Raw genomic sequence first — 16,866 nt, forward strand, 5'->3', positions numbered from 1 at the left:
GAATCGAGAGGGAGACTCAGAGGGTGTTTGTTCTGAGGGACTTATTGGTTTAGGGACTTCAAAAAGTCCCTATAAGTCCCATCTAAACCAAATAGGAGGGACTTATAGGGACTTAAAGTGGGCATTTGGGACTTATGAAATAAGACTCTCAAGGAGGGACTTATAGTTGTAATATGGTCTTATAGAGACTTATAAGTCCCAGGAACCAAACAGGTAGGGACTTTTTAGGGACTTGGAACTTATAAGTTGGGACTAAAAAAAGTCCTAGGACTTACGAACCAAACATGGCCTCAATCAGGAGAGATTATGGACTGTTACGGAAAAATGAAATTTCTAGGGCCAAATAGGGAACCAGATTTTAATAAAGGGCCAAATAAGGAATTCTCTCTTATTTTTTTGTCGCAGTCCAGTTGAAAAAAAACCAAAAAATGCTTTGCATAAAACAAACAAACAAACAAATATCTCACATCTAGATGTTATATAGACAGACCCAATAATTTATATCCCTGCTATCTTTGGTTCCGGGTTCTTGTTTCTTCTAATCGCCTTTGGTCCTTCCCTTGATGGAGAAAAGAGGAATGTTTCATACACGTGGTGCTCTCACACTCAGAGAGGAGGGCGCCTTGGCAAATGCGCTGGCAGAGTCATCTGCGTCTTTATTCTTCTGCATGTAAGAGTACTTAAGCTTCTTGGCAATTGCGGCGTTATAATCATCTGCATCTTTACTCTTCTGCATGTAGAGTTTTTTACGGTCCCTTCTCCGCATCAATAAACACTTCAGTTTAACGATCCCTCGGACGTACTTCAAGAGGTAATGTTCTGAAGAGTGATTTGAAGCCCTCCGGACCGTGCTGTGATGGTGCTCTGCCATCAACGCCCAAAACACACTTCTCACCTGCAACGACTGATAATGCAACGCCTACGAGACCATCCCAAGCTTCATGTTAATATAAAGCGGTTATGAGTAACGTACATATTGGCAGACAAGGGGATATACAAGTCATTACCGATGATGCGCCGACGTCTTCTGTTCCCATACCAAACAATTTGAAAGGTCTGATCAGGGGGCAGCTTGATTCTATAGAAGTATAGATAGATAATGGTATGTCAATTGGATACATACAGCTACATGAAATTTTGAATACTGACTGCACATATAATACAAAATAAAGTGCAACTGGTTTGAGGTGATATTTATTTGATAATCGGCAACCCTCCGATACACTGGACATTGGCAAGGATTTACCGACCACCAGGACGTGCTCAGTTCACCCAAAAATTCTAGCTAAAGAGAAAGAGACAGATAAGGAACACTCATGGTCAATCAATTCCTCAGTTACTGTAAGATTTGAAATGATCAAAAACCACATTGACATGTTTGCAGAAGTTCCAATTATTAAAGGGTTGAGTTGCAAATAAACATACTTTATGAAAAGTTGCAATAGATTAACTTGAATACTGGTGTGGTCTGCAGAGATTACCCCAGTCTATTATTTACTCTTTCTAAGAAGTGTCTGTTAGTATTTTGTTAAATATCTTATTTCTTGGTCAATTTTTTTTACTTACTAGTTTATGCAATGTTTTTAATATAAAATTGAGGTGAAATATCTTACTGAAATTGCATGAAAATTCATGTATGAACAAGATTCATGAAAAAAAATTTGTACCTTCCCCTTGGCAAACTCTCACAAGAAATGGTCTAGTGATTCCTTCTTGAACACTTTCTTCTCTTGCATTTTTAATCTCAAGACCCATCTTGAACATTCCAGTTCTGGCATGGAAAGAGGAAGTCCGGAAATACATATTACTAATGTCTGCCTCTCCATCAGTCAGTGCCAAGACACCATCACCTCCCAAGGCTGGTGGTTCTTTTACAGATTGTGGATGCACTAGGCAGGCTCTGAACTCCTCTGATGGCCAATAATCTTGACCATCGGCACTGAAATCGCCATGAAGTAGTACGATCTCCACAGAAGCTGCAGACAGTGGACCAGATGTGACTACCAGATTGTTCTCATCATACAAAGCTACCTTTAAAAGATTTCCATCCTCTGATTTAATTTGTTCCCATGTGTAGTATTCATTGCACACCCTATTGACAAATCGCAATTGATATTTGGCATTTCTTTGCTTCTTAACTGGTGGCCTGAAATTAGGCAAGTGAATAATAGTTAGTAAGATTGTTGTCATGATCGGCCAACCAATGTGGTCATGTCGATTTCCAATAGAAGTAACTACAACTTCTTCTAAACAAAGAGAGAAAGCCTTTGATTAGCAAACGCACTCATCATGTGAATCATATGGCGCAATGGGCTGAACGAGAACGCCTCTCCTCTGAGGAGTTTGGGTGGCTCGACTTGGAAGACTGGTGATTATCTTCATAACAGAATCGCCTGATGTACTGCCCATTAACTTATGGGCTTTCTCCATGAGGCTCGTACTGTGGAAACTTTCTCTATAAAACCCTGATTGTGTGCTATACAGAGGCATGAGCTGATCAAGAAAGTTCCAGTGTTCCTTGAGCTCCACTTGAGGCTTGTACCATTGGAGTAGTACTTGACCACATGTAAATGACGCATCTATATCTACAGAGCAGTTGCATACGATAATCACCGAGTAAAGCATATGGTAAACTTATTCATGTGCAAATTCAGAAATATAAACAAACAAACATATCAATGTTATTATGAATTTCATTAACTATTTCTTACTCAGAAAGCAGACAAGTCTAAATTTACGAAGATATGCTATCAGAGAGGCTATTTAAGTTGAAAACAAGCAGTATTTGCCTCTAATTTTAACTTACAATACTCTTCAACTGGTAGCTGGACATTTGAATGATTTACATCTTCAACGAATATTTCCCCTCTGGGGATGGAATTCCACTGAATAAAGTAAACAAAATATGTCAAAGAGAATTTACAATCTCCTATGTTATAAAGTAAACCATTTATGGAATTCATTAACACGTCATAGTTTTATATGGGTTATTGCTCTCTAAGTAACTGCATTTGATATAGTCATTCCAATACTCACGACAGGTAGACCTGCTAACCAACACTTGGACAAATGGTAATGTAGCCAAACAAACCATTTCATGTGTTTGGTAACACAATAACATACTGTAGAAAAGTTTGGGCATAATGGTCTGTTGCCCCTTAGGATCACACACCCTTTATGTATAGATAAACAATGGCAATTGGACTAGTCGACTATAATAATACATACTGTTGTTAAACTACGATTACAAAATAGTAACTCGTCAATGCATATCACAGTTACCTGGCCATCCAGTGACCCATACTCTGAAAGGTTTGGAAATGCAACTTGAGAACTTGCATTAGGTAAACTAGTGAACTGGTCTTGTCCAAAAGCAGGCAAAGGTGGATAATATCCTGGAAGTGAATACAAAGTATTATCATCTGCAATCATTCATTTATTTGTTGGTAGAGGAGGCATCAAGCACTAACTGTTATTTGCTATTTGCAATGGATTCGGCATGCTAGGTGATGGCAGACTACATCCTTGGCCTGTTGGCGGGCCGAAAACCAGTCATGTTCATTTACTTTGTGGGGGAACAGAGATTTAAACAAAAACATATAGTCATTTACCATGTTGCATTGAATGGGTGCTCGTTGGCTGCCACAAGATTGGCGTTGGAATTTGTTGAGAAGATTGCTGACTGTTGCAGTTTAGGGCGTGCCCTAAATGTGAAAAGAAACCAATGGCAGTTTGGCACATGAACTAATGTAATAAACAAGATAAAGGAAGGCCGAGGCAGAAGGCTTCACCATTTCCCTCAACTATCGGTGGCACGGTAGCTGGTGGATAACTCAGTCGATTATCCTCTGCAGTACCATCAGTCGGAAATCCTGAATGCTTTCCACGGTCTGGGAAATTTTGAGGCAACAGAAGTGAATAAAATGGAAATTACATTACCAAACATGGTTCTTACACATGAGAATACATATCACATATAGAAAGATGGCAAACAACAGCGGAGGCTTATCATCTGCAATCATTTAGTTTTTGGTGCTAATGGAGGCTTCAAGCACCGACTTGTTACCTACTTTGTGCAATAACAGAGGAATAAACAACAATTTCTAGCCTTTACCATGTTGTGCTGCGTGGGTGCTGGTTGGCTGTACCAAGTTTCGCGTTGGAACTGGATGAGAAAGTTTTTTGCCTGTTTTGTTTGGTGCTGACTCTGAAAAGAAAAAAATTCGTGTTGGAACCAGTATAATAAATAAGATAAAGGACGACTAATGACAGAAGACAATCAGAGCTGTGATCATTTTCGAGACAATAAAGTAACAAAAGGAAATTGTGGTATCAAGCACATGCTCCTATTTATGAGAGTACATTATGTAACATATCGCATCTAGAAAAAAGTCAATCATCTTTTAATATTAAGATTAAACTAACTAATAAAATATTCAAAGAAATGGCCATTACTTTTTGTCTTGCCTTCCTGTACTTTGAAAGGATTTGATACTCCTTCAAGAACTCTTGTTTCTGTAGGCACTGTGATCCTTACTCCAAGCTTAACTTCCCTTTGCTGTGAATTATCCATAATAATGGCACCTTCATGATCACAACTCCCACCAATCAGATTAAATGCACCGTTTTTCACTAGACTTGTCAATGTGGTTGTTCTTCGTGGTTTTATTATCCTTTCCTCAAACTCCTCTTTAGACCACGAATCCCGCTTTTCATCGAACCCTCCTTCAATGACCACTAGCTCAACTCTTACTGAAGCAAGACGGTGGTCAGACGCAATTGGATTGCCACCATCGTACATGACAACTTTTATGTGACCTCCACCATCGACAGTCTCTATAGTTTCCTTTTTGTAAATTGTTCTGCTCACGCTATTTTCAATTACTAGTCGAAATCTTGTTGATTGGCTTAGTTGTGATCTGCACCAGCACATAAGAGAAGATACATTAAATTCTGAAAATAGAGGAATAGTGAAGAGTTGTTAATTATATGTTATAAGTCAAATAAAAAAACCTTGGTTATAAAGTTGCGGCACATCTTGCGAGCTATATTTTCTATGTATATGTAAGTAGATAATAAGTGTAGTAAAGTAGCCCATCTTTGGGCAACACTCATAAATTAGAGTCCTATTTCACTTCTGGCACATCATGCTTCCTAATGTTAGTGGTACGGGTACTATTGTAGCAGTTTAGACTACGTCATAGGATAATTAGACTGAAGAAGCTCATAAATGACATAATTGATTGAGAAAGAAAATGAACACAAGCAAAAAGATTTTGGTTCGAAATTTCAAATTATACTCCGTTGTCTAGGTATTCCGTACTAGAACCTAGATAGTGCAGTATGAACGATTGTTGAATTTCCATGAATTGCACAACCAAAGTTAATACAATTCTACAATTTGGTTCAAAATTTACGATGTAAGCAAGTACAGATTATATCTGCTAATTCAGACTGTTTGTATCAATTATATTTTATAAAGCATTGAAAGCACTACGATATCAACATGTGTGGTATGTAGTATGACGTGTCAAGATATTTGATCACCCTCACTCGGTAAATCTTGAATCGTAAACCGAATTGCTCCACACACGACACAGTGTGGCCGATCTATGCACGGCCAGCAATCCGCCGGACCTTGCATGGCTATGGACGAGATCCGCTGGCTGGATTTTATGGTCGTGCGCGGGTCGTCTCACTTTTGTTGTCCGCCTAGCACTGCTCAATCGTAAATAGATCTGTTTTCGCATTAGGAAATTTAGTGTATAAATAGGCCCATTTACCATCCACATTAAGCTTGTTTACCAGTGCCGCCCTCCTTCGCAACAGCAGGGGAACCCTTGAGCGCAACAACCGGAGCCCCTCCCAGCTCCCCCCACCACCTCGCATCCTTCGAAGGAGCGGCCACCAAAGTCCGCACCGGCTCTCAGGATGGTGACGGTGGGCCGCCTCATCTAGATCTTCTGGTGGTGTCGCCCCAGCGGCGGCTTCCCCTTGCGATGCGCCAGCCTGGCGTTAGGTATACGCTTGTGCCCTTGTGGTGGGCCTTTTACCGGTAAGGCTCCAAACCCGGCGGCTCTGGACCTATGTTTTCCAGTGTTCAAGGGTTGCCGGTGTATCTTCCGGCGGAACGCCGAATCCCTCGATGTGGAGGATGCGTCTCCTCCAGCGTCCAAGACATCCCGGTATCCTGATGACCTCGGCGATGGTGGCCTGGATCTGCGTCCCCTCCAGTTCTAGCTTCCGGCATCTTCAATCGCCGTCACGTCCATTTAATTGGTCCCATTTGCTGCCTCCCCACCCCCAGCCGTCTCGTCGCCCCGCCCTCCATCATGTACAAGGATAGCGTATCCAGCGCGACTTCCCTTCATGGTGGTAGTTTTTTCGGCCTACGCTTGACTTTCGTCTACTGGTTCCTGATCCGCTGGTTATGAGATTGCTCAGACCCAGGCAGGGAGAAATCCCTGCTCGGCTTGCTGGTACTGGTAGCGGTGACACTGGCAAATGTTATCCCCTCCTTGGAGGCATTGCCATTGACTCTCTCTGCCCTCCTTTTCGAGCATCAAGGGAAACTCTAGGTCTGATTTTTCGGATCAGACCACAAATGGGTCATGCCGTCATTATCCTTCTTGAAGGCGTCACACTCGCGGTGTCGCCGGTGCGGGAATTGTGAATTTCGGATGTCACGTTGGTTCGGGCTGCCTCTCACGCTAGGGGGTTTAGTTGTGTCCTTTGCTTGTTGGGGCCAAGCCCCCCTTGTCTCTCTTATCTCCCTCGGGTCACCATGTTCACGTCATTTTGCGTTTGTGCATATATTGTACCCTCTCTTGTACTCATTCTCTTTGCTCTATCAATGAAAGATATGCAAGCTTTGTGTATTCGCGAAAAAAAGCTTGTTTACCATCATACATCTATGATGGTAATAAAACCCACGTTACTGACACTTATGATAAAAGCGCCCAATGTAATAAAATCCGCATTTCTGACACTATAAGCTTACCTGGAACGTTAACGGTGGAAATCCAAAGTACCAAACAGTCCTAGTATCATTGTCCAATCATAGCTAAAGAAACTCCTCACCTCTGAGATGGAGATGCCTTGTAATGATTTACTTCACCACACACTTCTTTTTGCATGTCTTCAAATTTTGATTCGAGCTCTTCCTTGAGTACTCTGAGATCCTCTTCATGCTTTTTCTTGTCTTTTTTCCTCTTTTCCTTAAGCTTTTGAATTCGTTTGTTGAATTTTTCCTCCATGCGCAATTGAAGCTATGGAGAGAACAAAATAGCACCCTTTAGCTATTCAGATTCCTTATTTCATCAACTGGGTAGTAAAGAATAAAAGTCCAAAGCAGCGAAAGCCTAAACACATTTTTTGTAGGAAATACAAAATAAAAAAGAACACACAGTTTTCTGGTGAATCAAGAGATGAGAAGATACCTGCATGACGTCTTTCAATTCAGTTACCGCACGAACAATAGCTGATAACCCCTCCCGAGGCGATATCCCATCATTTGGCCTGCTCGTCTCCCTGGGAGTGAAGGAATCAAAGGAAATTAGAGGAGGCAGTTTACCCATTCTCGCAAAAGGGATTGGGGAAAGTACTAACCCATTCTCGCAGTGGCAAGACCTACGCCGCTTGACATTAGAAGAGCTTGAGTCATCTCTCCATTGATCTTGTTTCCTCTTCTTCCCCATGGAGATCTCCCAAGTTGTTCTTCGGCTGATTTGTGTGGCTTGGCTCCTCTACTCCCCTTTCGTTCTTCTCTTCTCACACTACGTCATGTGCTCATACATTCCCTTTTTGCTATTCTCTTCTCACATTAACACTTAACATGATGGCCTGATTCAATACCGAATTAGAGGTTGGAATTATGGATGATGAACTAAAGAAAGGGAAATCTAAACAAGCAAGTGAACTCTCATATTTGTTTGTACATAATATATGCTTTGTTTTGATATTTTATTTTGGCTTTCTTTTCTCTTCCGAAACATTGTTTCTTTTTTTACTTCATAGGAGGATTGCATCACCTGTTTAAAGAATAGATAGAAAAAAGATTATGTCCAATAGGATTTGAACCTATACGAAAGGTTTAGAAGACCTCTATCCTATCCATTAGACAATTGAGGCTTTTCTTTCATATTTTATTCTTTTTTTGTTGTCTTCTTCCAAGAAAAAACTGTTAGACCAAAACCCTTTTAGGGAATCAAAAAATCCAGATGCAAATGGATGATGTATATATCATGCATATATCATAAAGAAGGAGTATGAAGCCGGCATTGGGAATGGAACCCGCAACCCCAAGGTTACGAGCTACCAAACTACTCTATAGTCTTAAACTAAAGATGAGTAACTAGTGGATAAAAGAGGGTTGGATACGCCCCTCTACCACAGTTGGACACCTCGTCTTGGCATGAAACTCATGCACTGTGGATGAGTCGTGAGATTTTTTTAACTACTATGGAGGAAGGACATGATTTAGTATCAGAAAGAGTTGTACAAATCTAAACAATTTTGATGGTAAAATGGCTGCAAAAACAGAAGTAAAAGCTCAAACAAATAGGGCCTAAGAAGAATTCTAGAGCTAAAATTAGGACCGAAGTTTGTATATCCTTTGCAGTAAATCGTAAAATAAACAATTGGGGAGTCTAAATCATGAAGATGTTTGGGATCCAATTTGTCGAACCGAATTTAGCAAGAGAATTGTGACTTAATTTGGTTACAAACTCAACAGAGTCCAAACTGAAAGAGGAAGAGAGGAACCTACCTTGTGTGGGATCCGCAAGCGGCGGCAGGCAGGCGCCGGCGTGGGGTTGGCGGTGGAGTGCACGGGCCACGCCGGCGCGGAGGGCTCAGGGGAAGGAGGGGTGCCAGTGGAGTCGGTAGGCGTGGCAGGGTACGTTCTCGGCGGCGGAGGAGGACTGAGCGGGGAGGCGAGGCCTGGGAAGCAGAGTCGTCGTTGGGGTGGACGAGTGCTCTGAGACAGAGGCCCCGTCTGGGGGTGCGCGGGCAAGGGAGGCAGGAGGCAAGTACAGAGGAGCCGAGCGCAGTTGAGTTTAGGATCGGAGGCACTTCGGCACTCCTGTAAGTCCGGGAAGTTCCTTGGAAGTTCCACAGAACTCACGATGATGTACGCACCGGCCGGGAAGTTCCTTGGAACTCACGGCACCGGCCCGGACGAGCACCTTGCGGGCGTGTGCTCTGGCGCGGATAAGAGCGGCCTGGTGTGTTCTTGGCGCGCGACAACGACGCTGGGTAAGGACCAGTGGGACCCAGGGGCCGCTGTCAGTGTACGTGAGCCGGAAACCAACCATGTGGTACAGTGCGTTGAGAGCATGATTTGATTTGATTGATGGCGTCCAATTCCCCATTAAATAACGAAGGCCGGGTAGGTGTCGCCAGATATATGAATGGACTTTGTTGGTTGGTGTGTCAATTGTGACGAATAGTTTCTTTTAAACACACTATAAATGGAAGCGCCCCTACATATATGCATATACTCATCTGTATGAACACACATACGTACATCTACCCTATGAGCACTTTTGAGAGACTGAGCCGGCATTGTGGTCTTGAGATTTACGAAGTCACTGTAGACGCCTCGTCGTGGGTGGTAATGTCTCCTCCCACTAAAAACGCGTCGCCGAAAATACTGAAATAATTCAGAAATAGTGCGAGCATTAAGATATGAACTTTGATGGGCTTGGGATACCACTGTCCCTCAAACCATCCAACCACATGTTAGTTAACACTAAGACGAATAGCTGGCTGGTTATTGTTGTGGTAACTTTGTCTTTTTTGTGTGTTCTGTTCTACTACAAGGTTCGGTTTCTATAACTCTTTGGGTTTTTTTTCTGCGAAGTACATCTAGACGTATCATATTTTTCTATAAAGGCAGAAGAAAAATACAAAAGACTGCATCTTGCTGTGAACGACAAGCTTAGCTCAAACACCACACCCAAGCTAATTAAAAGATTAGCCACTGCAACCATTACAAACACAAATCAAAGGGTTTGCTCTAAACAGATGCTCAAAGTCGCGTCTCGACCAACACCGGTTATCTCGGTGATAACAACTTCAGTCGAACTTCCCTTGCTGACGCCAACCACCCTTGAATGCCTACAGAGAGATAAAAGCCATTGGCTTGACACACAGGCAACTGTGTACATAGTGCTCATGAAGATCGACCCACACAAGCGATGAGCACCCAAGAATCACAACATAGAACTTCAAAGCCGTTTCTCTACACACGATGCTCCCAAAAAAGGAACAACACCGAGATGCTACCATCATTGATCTGGCAACGAACCAAGGCATTCGCCCAGAGACAAAAACTCAAGCAAGGGGGGAAGATACCGACACACCTCGGCGACATCTCCAAGGAGGAGAACGACACCCATAGGCGCATCGCCGCCAGCACCGACAGAAGTCGTGCAGGATTTTCATCCGTAATGTAGCACACCTCCATCTGTTGATGTTCCCATCGGATTGAGGCAACACTGTCCATGTTGGGTCACTCCACCACCATAGTAACACCTCGCCATCGTGACCATAATGTCATGGTACATCGACACCCCGCGCGGCCAAGAGCACATAACACATCTTCCACCTCTCACTTGGCCAAGAAATATCAACTTCGGAATTCCCTCCACCTCTCGATCGACGGATTTCTCCCGGTCAGTCGATCGTGTACGCTTGGTGTATGCCTCCTCTCATACTAGGTTGAGCCACACCCTACATGTGCTTTCCACTTAAGCCCATCTTTATTCCCATTTCTTCTACGTACATGAGCTTGGCCATGGCCGGCCATTGCGCTGAGGCAGGGGGAATCCTGCTCTGCCGCCATAGACCCGGGGCGGCAGCCCCTGCTTGCCCCTATTGTTAGAATAACGAGAAATAAATGAGACAAAGAGACACGGATTTTTATGTGAAAACCCTTGCGGGAGAAAACCACGGACGCACGAAGGCGCAATCGCTATGAGGAGGAGTATTACAAGCATGAGATGACATACCCTCTTAAGTGCAACTACATGGGGTATATATGAGGGCAATACATGAGAGTCCTTGGAGGACAAGTAAACGAGTTGTACTCGTACGCGTCGACGTCAACGCAAAGGCCCACACCGGTTGTACTACGTCTAGTCCAATACAATACTAGAATTTGGATCACAATTTAACAATCTCCACCTTGAGCCAAATTCCCTCCAGTAGTCAAAGAAAGTGAATAACTCCATCCAAATCAGCATAAACACCCCGTTCGTCAAAGTTCATAGGACTAGTGAGAAATACCAACTAAGCTTGAGCTTCGGAACTGGCTTTGTCATCATATCAGCAGGATTATTATGAGTACTTATCTTGCATACCTTCAAATCACCTTCAGCAACAACATCTCGAATATAGTGATATCTGACATCAATGTGCTTTGTTCTCTCATGGTACATTGGATTCTTGGTAAGATATATAGCCTTTGACTGTCACTAACTATGGTAGGGCAAGATGAATCTCCAAAAAGCTCAGAATACAAACCTTTCAACCAGATAGCTTCTTTGCATGCCTCAGAAATAGCCATATACTCGGCATCAGTAGTGAAACAAGCCACAATAGACTGCAAAGTTGCTCTCCAACTCATAGCACAACCACCAATGGTGAAAACATAACCTGTGAGTGATCTTCTCTTATCCAAATTACCAGCAAAATCAGAATCAACAAAATCATATCGGCATCTGACTTAGGAAATAAATCTCATGATAATTTGAAGTGTGCAGCTAACGGAGTACTCACCGGCTTGGTGTTATGCATATTAAATCGACGAAGAACATTATCAATATATCCCTTCTGACTTAGATATACTTTTCCAGATGGTTTATCTCTGGATATTTCCATGCCAAGTATTTCCTTTGCTGCACCCAAATCCTTCATCTCAAATTCATTACTCAATTGCTTCTTTAGTTCATTAATCTCTGAGATACTCTTTGCAGCAATTAGCATATTATCAACATAAAAGAGCAAATAAATAGCCGAACCATTGAAAAATTTCAAATAAACACAACTATCATAATTAGACCTTTTGAAACCTTGAGAGAGCATAAAGGTGTCAAATCTCTTGTACCACTGTCTGGGGGATTGCTTCAATTCATAAAGAGATGTCTTTAACTTACAGACAAGTTTTTCTTTTCCAGGAATAACAAAACCTTCAGGTCTTTCCATATAAATATCCTCTTCTAATTCTCCATGTAAGAATGCAGTTTTAACATCCAATTGCTCAAGCTCAAAATCATTCATGGCAACAATACTGAGTAAAGTGTGAATAGAACTATGCTTCACAACAAGAGAAAAGACTTCGTTATAGTCAATACCTGGAATCTGGCTATAACCTTTAGCAACTAACCTTGCTTTATATCTTGTCTCATCATTAGGAGAAACACCTTCTTTTCTCTTGAAAACCCACTTGCAATGAATATGTTTCTTCTCTGTAGGCAATTTTACTAAATCCCAAGTGCCATTCTTTTCAAGTGATTCCATCTCATTATGCATAGCGGTCATCCACTTATTACTATCATCAGAAATAATAGCCTCGGAATATGAAGAAGGCTCAGAATTACCTTCAATTTCTTCCGCAATAGATAAAGCAAACGAAACAATATTGCATTCTTCAATTAACCTGTCAAGTTTATTAATACCCCGCCTAACTCTGTCACGTGCAAGATTCCAACTGGGTGGAACAATAGGCTGATTTGGAGGGGGGGGGGGTTGAAATGTTCATCATTAACGACGGGTTCATCATGTGCATCAACAATTTCATTACCAGATGTATCACCTAAATCAATAACATGCTCCACCTGAACAGTAGGCTCCTGAATAGTAGGTTGTAGTTCACTCTCAACAGGAATATTAGTAGATGGAACATCATGTAACATAGCAGATTCATTAAAGATACCATTTTTGCTAATAACAACCTTCTGGGTTTCAGGATTCCACAATTTAAAACCTTTAACACCAGACTTATAACCAAGAAAGATGCACTTAACAGCCCTAGGCTCCAATTTTCCATTATCAACATCAGCATAAGTAGTGCAACAAACAATTCTCAACTGTGAATAATTAGCAAGTGAACCAGACCATACCTCAATTGGAGTTTTCTTATTAAGAGCACTAGATGGTGAACGGTTAATGAGATAACAAGCAGTGGAAGCAGCCTCAGCCCAAAAACACCTATGCAAACCTGCATTGGACAACATGCAACGGGCTCTTAAAATAATGGTCCTGTTCATACGCTCAGCAACACCATTTTGTTCAGGAGTATAAGGAACGGTGTAATGTCTAACAATGCCTTCAGACTTGCAATAATTCTTAAATTGTTTAGAACAGAATTCCATACCATTATCAGTGCGAAGTATCTTTACCTTCCTTTTAATCGGTCTTTGAATCATAATCTTCCACTCCTTAAATGCTGAGAATGCTTCGTATTTATGCTTCAAGAAATAAGGCCAAACTTTTCTTGAATAATCATCAATAATAGTCGCATGTAACTTGCACCACCTAGTGACTTCTTGCGAGATGGTCCCCATAAATCGGAATGCATGTAATCAAGAATACCTTCAGTTGTATGGGTCGAAGTATTGAACTTCACCCTGTTGTGTTTGCCGAAGATACAATGCTCACAAAATTTCAATTTACCAGGTTCATATCCATCAAGAAGACCTCTCTTATTTAACTCTGCTAAACCAAGTTCACTCATATGTCCAAGACGCATATGCCAAAGGTTAGCAGCATCACAATCATAATTCTTTGAAATAACTGGAGTAGCGTTACCTGAAACGGTAGAACCTCGAATGTAATAAAGACCATTGGTCGAACTTAAGTCACCTTTCATCACAACAAGGGAGCCTTTGGTGACCTTCAAAACACTATCTCCACCTGAATATTTGTACCCCTTTGCATCGAGGGCACTCATAGAAATAAGATTTCTCTTCATCTTCGCAATATACCGAACATCTGTCAAAGTTCTGATTGTACCATCAAACATCTTGATTCGAATGGAACCTATGCCTTCAATCTTGCATGGTGAATTATCAAAACCCAAAACGGAACCAGTAGAAGTAGTGGAATCACAAGTATTAAACCAATCTCTATGTGGACACATATGAAAAGTGCATGCATTGTCAAGTACTCACTCATCATTGGTCTCAGCACATCCAGCAATAACGACAAGAGCATCATCGGAACTATCATCACGAGCAACGTTAGTAGAATTTTCACCTTGTTTGTTACCTTTCCTCTTTTCTTTATTCTGCAACTTGAAACACTCTGAGATGTCACACCCGTCTCTCTTGCAATATCTGCAATATTTCTTGTCTCTGGATTGCGATCGGCCCCTGTGGCCATTCTTACTTTTGTCTCTGTTTCCATGATTGGAGTTCTTCTTCTTTGTCCTGTCACGAACAGATAATCCCTCGGCTTGGGATGAACTCGAACCTCATGAGGCACCATTAATTTCGTCTTCTCCTTGGAGTTCAAAGCTTCATAAACTTCATTAAGCGTGAGAGTATCACGACTGTATAATATGGTGTCTCTAAAATTGGTATAAGAATTTGGCAATGACCAAAGCAACATTAAAGCAGTATCTTCCCCTTCACACTTAACCTCCATTTTTGCAGCTAGATCAGATATGATCTCTTTAAATTCTGAAATATGATTCAAAACGCTACCTCCCTCAGGTAACCTGTGCAGGAATAATTTTCTCGCTCAAAACTTCCTGCAAAATATTATACAAATAGAGTTAAATTTGTGACAAAGCCTTACAATCAATTCTTTTCTCCTCATCAGCCCAGTCCTGAATTCTATTCTTTCCAAAACTATCCAGTGCTTCATCACAGTCGGACTGTGCCAACAACGCCCGCATCTTAACTTGTCATAGGGTAAACTTTGTGTCAGGGTCCAGCAGCGGAAGATCGTACTTCATGGATGCCATAAGTAGATTAAAGTTGTGTACACAAAATAGTACAAGTCGGAGTAAAATAATTCTTAATACAATTAATATGCAGATCAAAGAAAGAGAATTAAATCTGAGCAGTACTAGTAGTAATAGCGATCAAATATGCTTCACGTGAGGCAGTAGTAGTACAAGTACTTGATATTGCTTGGATTGGGATCAGTCTTCAGGCTGGCCATAGTGGGGATAACATAAGTAGTATCATGCACTTGGGACTCGCAAACATGCTTATGTAGCAGGCAATTAAAGAAAAGAGAGATGGTTATAGTAACATAGGTAGATACCATAATATAATAAATGTGATGCTACCATGTGTCATGTATGACAATAAATAAGACCACTTATGATATTAATCTATGATACTATGCACTATAGAGTATGCATGTTACTAGTCTAACTTACTCCCCACTATGACCAGCCTCAGGCGCGATTCCCTCGGGACTTGAATCGAGCAGGCCAACAGCGGAACGGCCAGGAACGGATGTAGCCACACGCCGATCTAAAACAGCTACAGGAACGAATTGGAACGCAGCGGAAACTCTTGACGACTTGATTTGACGGCCATGCAGTGAAGTTTGTCTCCGATCCGGAACACGAGGCTGGGCTTCCGTGGATTTCTGCAGTGGTGCAAAGCTGTCGGTCTCGGCGAGCGGGCGGCGGCGCACAGGACGCGCAACCCTAGTTCTCTCGTCTCAAATCTCGTATTTATAAACTTGGCTCTATATACCACTGGTTAGAATGACGAGAAATAAACGAAACAAAGAGACACGGATTTTTACGTGGAAACCTTTGCGAAAGAAAACCACGGACGCACGAAGGCACAATCACTACGAGAAGGAGTATTACAAGCACGAGACGACATACCGTCTTAGGTGCGACTACATGGGGTATATATGAGGGCAATACATGAGATTCCTTGAAAGACAAGTAAACGAGTTGTACTCGTACGCGTCGACGTCAACGCAAAGGCCCCCACCGGTTATACTACGTTTAGTCCAGCACGGTACTAGAATTTGGATCATAATTTAACAGCTATGTTGGATGTCGTCTAGTCCGTGATGCAGGATCTCTCGGTAAAGATGGGATCAAAGTCACTAGGGTCACTAGGTTCTAAAAAAAAAGTCACTAGGGTCGTTCTTCACTCTCGAAAGGCCGAAGCCGATATTTATTAACATGGCGAAAGAAAATTTACAAAGGGGCGAAGGCCGCCCAGATTACAGACAGGCCATAGACTGCAGGCCACAACACACTACCCAAAAGGGCCATCCAGGGACAGCCCTCCCCAGCAACATCCCTGGCAGGGCTCAACTCTCCTAGCAACTAATGGGTGGCTGCCGTGGAAAAGCAGCCAGCCGCACGCCAGGATCGGAGGTCCTCGATGGCCGCGCTCACCACCTCAGTAGGGCCGGCCACCGTTTCCTCGAAGATGCGAGCATTGCGGTCCTCCCAGATGCGCCAATGAACCAGGATAACGACCACATCAAAATACCTCCTCAGCTGCTTAGGCGCAGCCTGCCTAGCCTGCAACCACCAGTCCTCCGTGCACCTGTCCCCACCGGCCGGAATCGGGAAGGATGCGCCCAGCCAGCCACGGAAGCGCGTCCAGACCTCGTTCGCGAAGCGACAGTGCACGAAGTGCATGACTCCTGCGCGGCGCTGCATAGCACGCAGGCTCCCTGATTCGGCCAACCACGGCGCTCCATATTGTCGGCGGTGAAGCAACGGCCGTGGACTACAAGCCACATGAAGAACTTCTGCCGCGGGGGTGCTTTGGACTTCCAAATGGCGGATGCACACCCAAAGTCCTGGTTAGGCGCAAAGAATAGGCGACAAGCAGAGCTAGTAGAGAACTCCCCGCTGGTCTCGAACCTCCA

General features: G+C 42.7%; 1 protein-coding gene across 2 annotated transcripts; it reads right to left on the reverse strand.

Moving 5' to 3' along the window:
- Positions 1-344: 344 nt before the first annotated feature.
- On the reverse strand, positions 345-9,171 carry LOC119278984. Of its 2 annotated transcripts, XM_037560386.1 has the most exons (15): positions 8,768-9,171; positions 7,609-7,842; positions 7,440-7,530; positions 7,081-7,268; positions 4,456-4,919; positions 4,115-4,207; positions 3,792-3,890; positions 3,612-3,704; positions 3,471-3,530; positions 3,283-3,395; positions 2,807-2,885; positions 2,285-2,585; positions 1,668-2,146; positions 1,008-1,078; positions 345-919 (listed from the first exon to the last, which is right to left on the reverse strand). In XM_037560386.1, exons 2-15 carry the CDS (start codon positions 7,695-7,697, stop codon positions 584-586), a joined length of 2,556 nt encoding a protein of 851 aa, XP_037416283.1. In that variant the 5' UTR covers positions 7,698-7,842; positions 8,768-9,171; the 3' UTR covers positions 345-583. The 2 variants fall into 2 exon arrangements, with proteins under 2 accessions (XP_037416283.1, XP_037416284.1); XM_037560387.1 differs by lacking the exon at positions 3,471-3,530.
- Positions 9,172-16,866: the final 7,695 nt, after the last annotated feature.

This window comes from Triticum dicoccoides, chromosome 3B, assembly GCF_002162155.2.
Source record: "Triticum dicoccoides isolate Atlit2015 ecotype Zavitan chromosome 3B, WEW_v2.0, whole genome shotgun sequence".
Classification (NCBI taxonomy): Eukaryota; Viridiplantae; Streptophyta; class Magnoliopsida; order Poales; family Poaceae; genus Triticum; species Triticum dicoccoides.

What these genes read in the sequence shown, in the direction of transcription:
- LOC119278984 (XM_037560386.1), bottom strand. Translation starts at nt 7,697, where the DNA reads ATGGGGAAGAAGAGGAAACAAGATCAATGGAGAGATGACTCAAGCTCT. An exon ending in TCTTGCCACTGCGAGAATGG is followed by an intron (nt 7,531 to 7,608) that starts GTTAGTACTTTC and finishes CTTCACTCCCAG; the next exon opens with GGAGACGAGCAGGCCAAATG. An exon ending in AATTGAAAGACGTCATGCAG is followed by an intron (nt 7,269 to 7,439) that starts GTATCTTCTCAT and finishes TTCTCTCCATAG; the next exon opens with CTTCAATTGCGCATGGAGGA.